Here is a 1,976-nt window from a genome sequence, read left to right on the forward strand (position 1 = left end):
ATGAGAGTTTTTAAGAACAACTTGATCAATGGGTTCAAAGATCCTCGATCAACACGCCTCGATTAATAGGATGATTCACGATCAGGAAAAGAACAAAGTTGTCGTGTTTTTCCCCTACATGTTATTAAATTATAAACACACATCTTATATTATGTCGTTGCAGCTTCTCCCTAAAAGCTGTAATACTGCTGTGGTCGATCTGTCAACAACTTATGAATAACCCTGATGTGCAATATTCTTCTGCTCAAATCGACATGTTTGAAAATAATATTTATAATTATGTCATATACTTATGTACATTTCACAATATGTAACTAACTCATTTACAGTGCATATGCAGTGGATGCTCCTTTACAAGTGCAGTCGGTATAGCCGACTTTAAGAAATTAATGCACACAGAAAGATGCTCACTCATCATGAGGGGTAATTGGCTTGCTAAGACAGCTGTATACATTCCCGCTTAGCTCTTGAATATCTTATAGAAATCTTTTTTTTAAAAAAACCCTCTGATGATGATGTCTGGGTTGTTTCGATTTTCATGAATTTTAATAAGCATACCAAAAAAGTCTGTTGCAAGCCTGAAGGCACGGAGTTTGAAAGACATGTCCATTTACCAATCGGGGTCTGATACAAGACACGTGCACTGCGGGAACTCCCCCCAAAATAACATCTCACCCGTTTACTGATATATGCGAATCTGATCATTCTGACTTTTTGTTTTGTGTCAAAGGCTTCTCATTAACTTCACAGTGCACTGCTTAAGACTGGAAAGCCTCTGGGGGGAAATTACGAACCCTCTAGTTCCCACATGACTACCCTCTCATGCAAAACAGCATTGCCATGACGACCAGACTGGTGCAGCCCTAGACCCGCTCCTTACAAACTACTGTTTTCAGAAATGCCTCCGTAAATGCCAGAAATACTTCGTGCTTTTGCAACAGCTGCTGCATCTGAAACATTGAAGAAGTTTCCATGGAGGCTAATTCATGTATATATGACAGAGTTGGAGCGCTCCTCCCTGCTCCTCGGTCCCTCTGCCCGCGGTGCTGATGAGAGAGGATTTGAGTCGCTACCACGCCCCGCCCACAGTGAGAGAGCAGGACTGACAGTGATGCAAGGCATGCCTCTGAGAAGCCTGCAGCCTATCCAGACCGACCGGACCAGTTTGGACTCTACTTCCCATTTACAACTCTCCATATGTTCTCCGCCGCCGAGATGCAGCTCAGCTTTGATTTGAGGGCAATTTAGTAAACACCCAGGAGCTGCTTCTGTTTTGCTTTTATTTTACATTTCTTTTAATATTTTGCAACCCCAAACTCCAAATGCTTCGCCTGCCAGTCTCGCTTTGCATGTGGCTATATCCGGTGGTTCCAGTTTGCGTGCAGGTGCTTTAGGAGAAAAGGTTGCACAGGGGCTTTTTTTTTTTAAATCAGGCTATTATTTTTGTTTTTTAAACTCCTCTTTATCTCTTTGGAAGCTAAACCACAAATTTTATTTTCACAATGGCCGATGCGAACGGTGAATGCAATATCAAGGTGTTATGTCGATTTCGTCCACTGAACCAGTCCGAAATTATCCGCGGAGATAAGTTCATCCCAATATTTCAAGGAGAAGACACTGTCATCCTCGGGGTAAGTTTTTTTCCCCCACCTTCCTTTCATTCTGCCACATCTCCGTGCACTTGATGAACGCTAGGGGTTACACTTATCATCTTACTCACACATCTGATAGGCAAGCGGCCAGACTGAAGACTGGAAGCTTAGAGGTTTCTGACAGGGATCAAACTAAGTATAGCCTCTGTCAATAATATCGATACTGCGATTAGCCTGCAGCATTAACCAAGTGTGTGATGCTGCTGTTAGTGGGAAACAAGGCTTTCCAAAATCTGTCATTAGCCTAAGCCCAAGATCAAAATGATGAAGAGCCATTCCCCAGCATCACCTTTCTTCAGGATTACTAAACTCCACAAAGCAGAG

The 1,976-nt window shown here is 42.7% G+C and overlaps 1 protein-coding gene across 1 annotated transcript; it reads left to right on the forward strand.

The window, feature by feature from the left end:
* Positions 1-516: 516 nt before the first annotated feature.
* On the forward strand, positions 517-1,632 carry LOC106633338 (kinesin heavy chain; the record flags this gene model as incomplete). The annotated part of the gene is given in 1 exon segment (XM_014335960.2): positions 517-1,632. A coding segment is annotated over 1 exon segment (130 nt), but the record flags the coding sequence as incomplete, so codon positions are not given.
* Between the last annotated feature and the right edge of the window lie 344 nt (positions 1,633-1,976).

The sequence above is a fragment of the Haplochromis burtoni genome, unplaced genomic scaffold, assembly GCF_018398535.1.
Source record: "Haplochromis burtoni strain Fernald_Lab_line unplaced genomic scaffold, NCSU_Asbu1 Contig_125, whole genome shotgun sequence".
NCBI classification, from domain to species: domain Eukaryota; kingdom Metazoa; phylum Chordata; class Actinopteri; order Cichliformes; family Cichlidae; genus Haplochromis; species Haplochromis burtoni.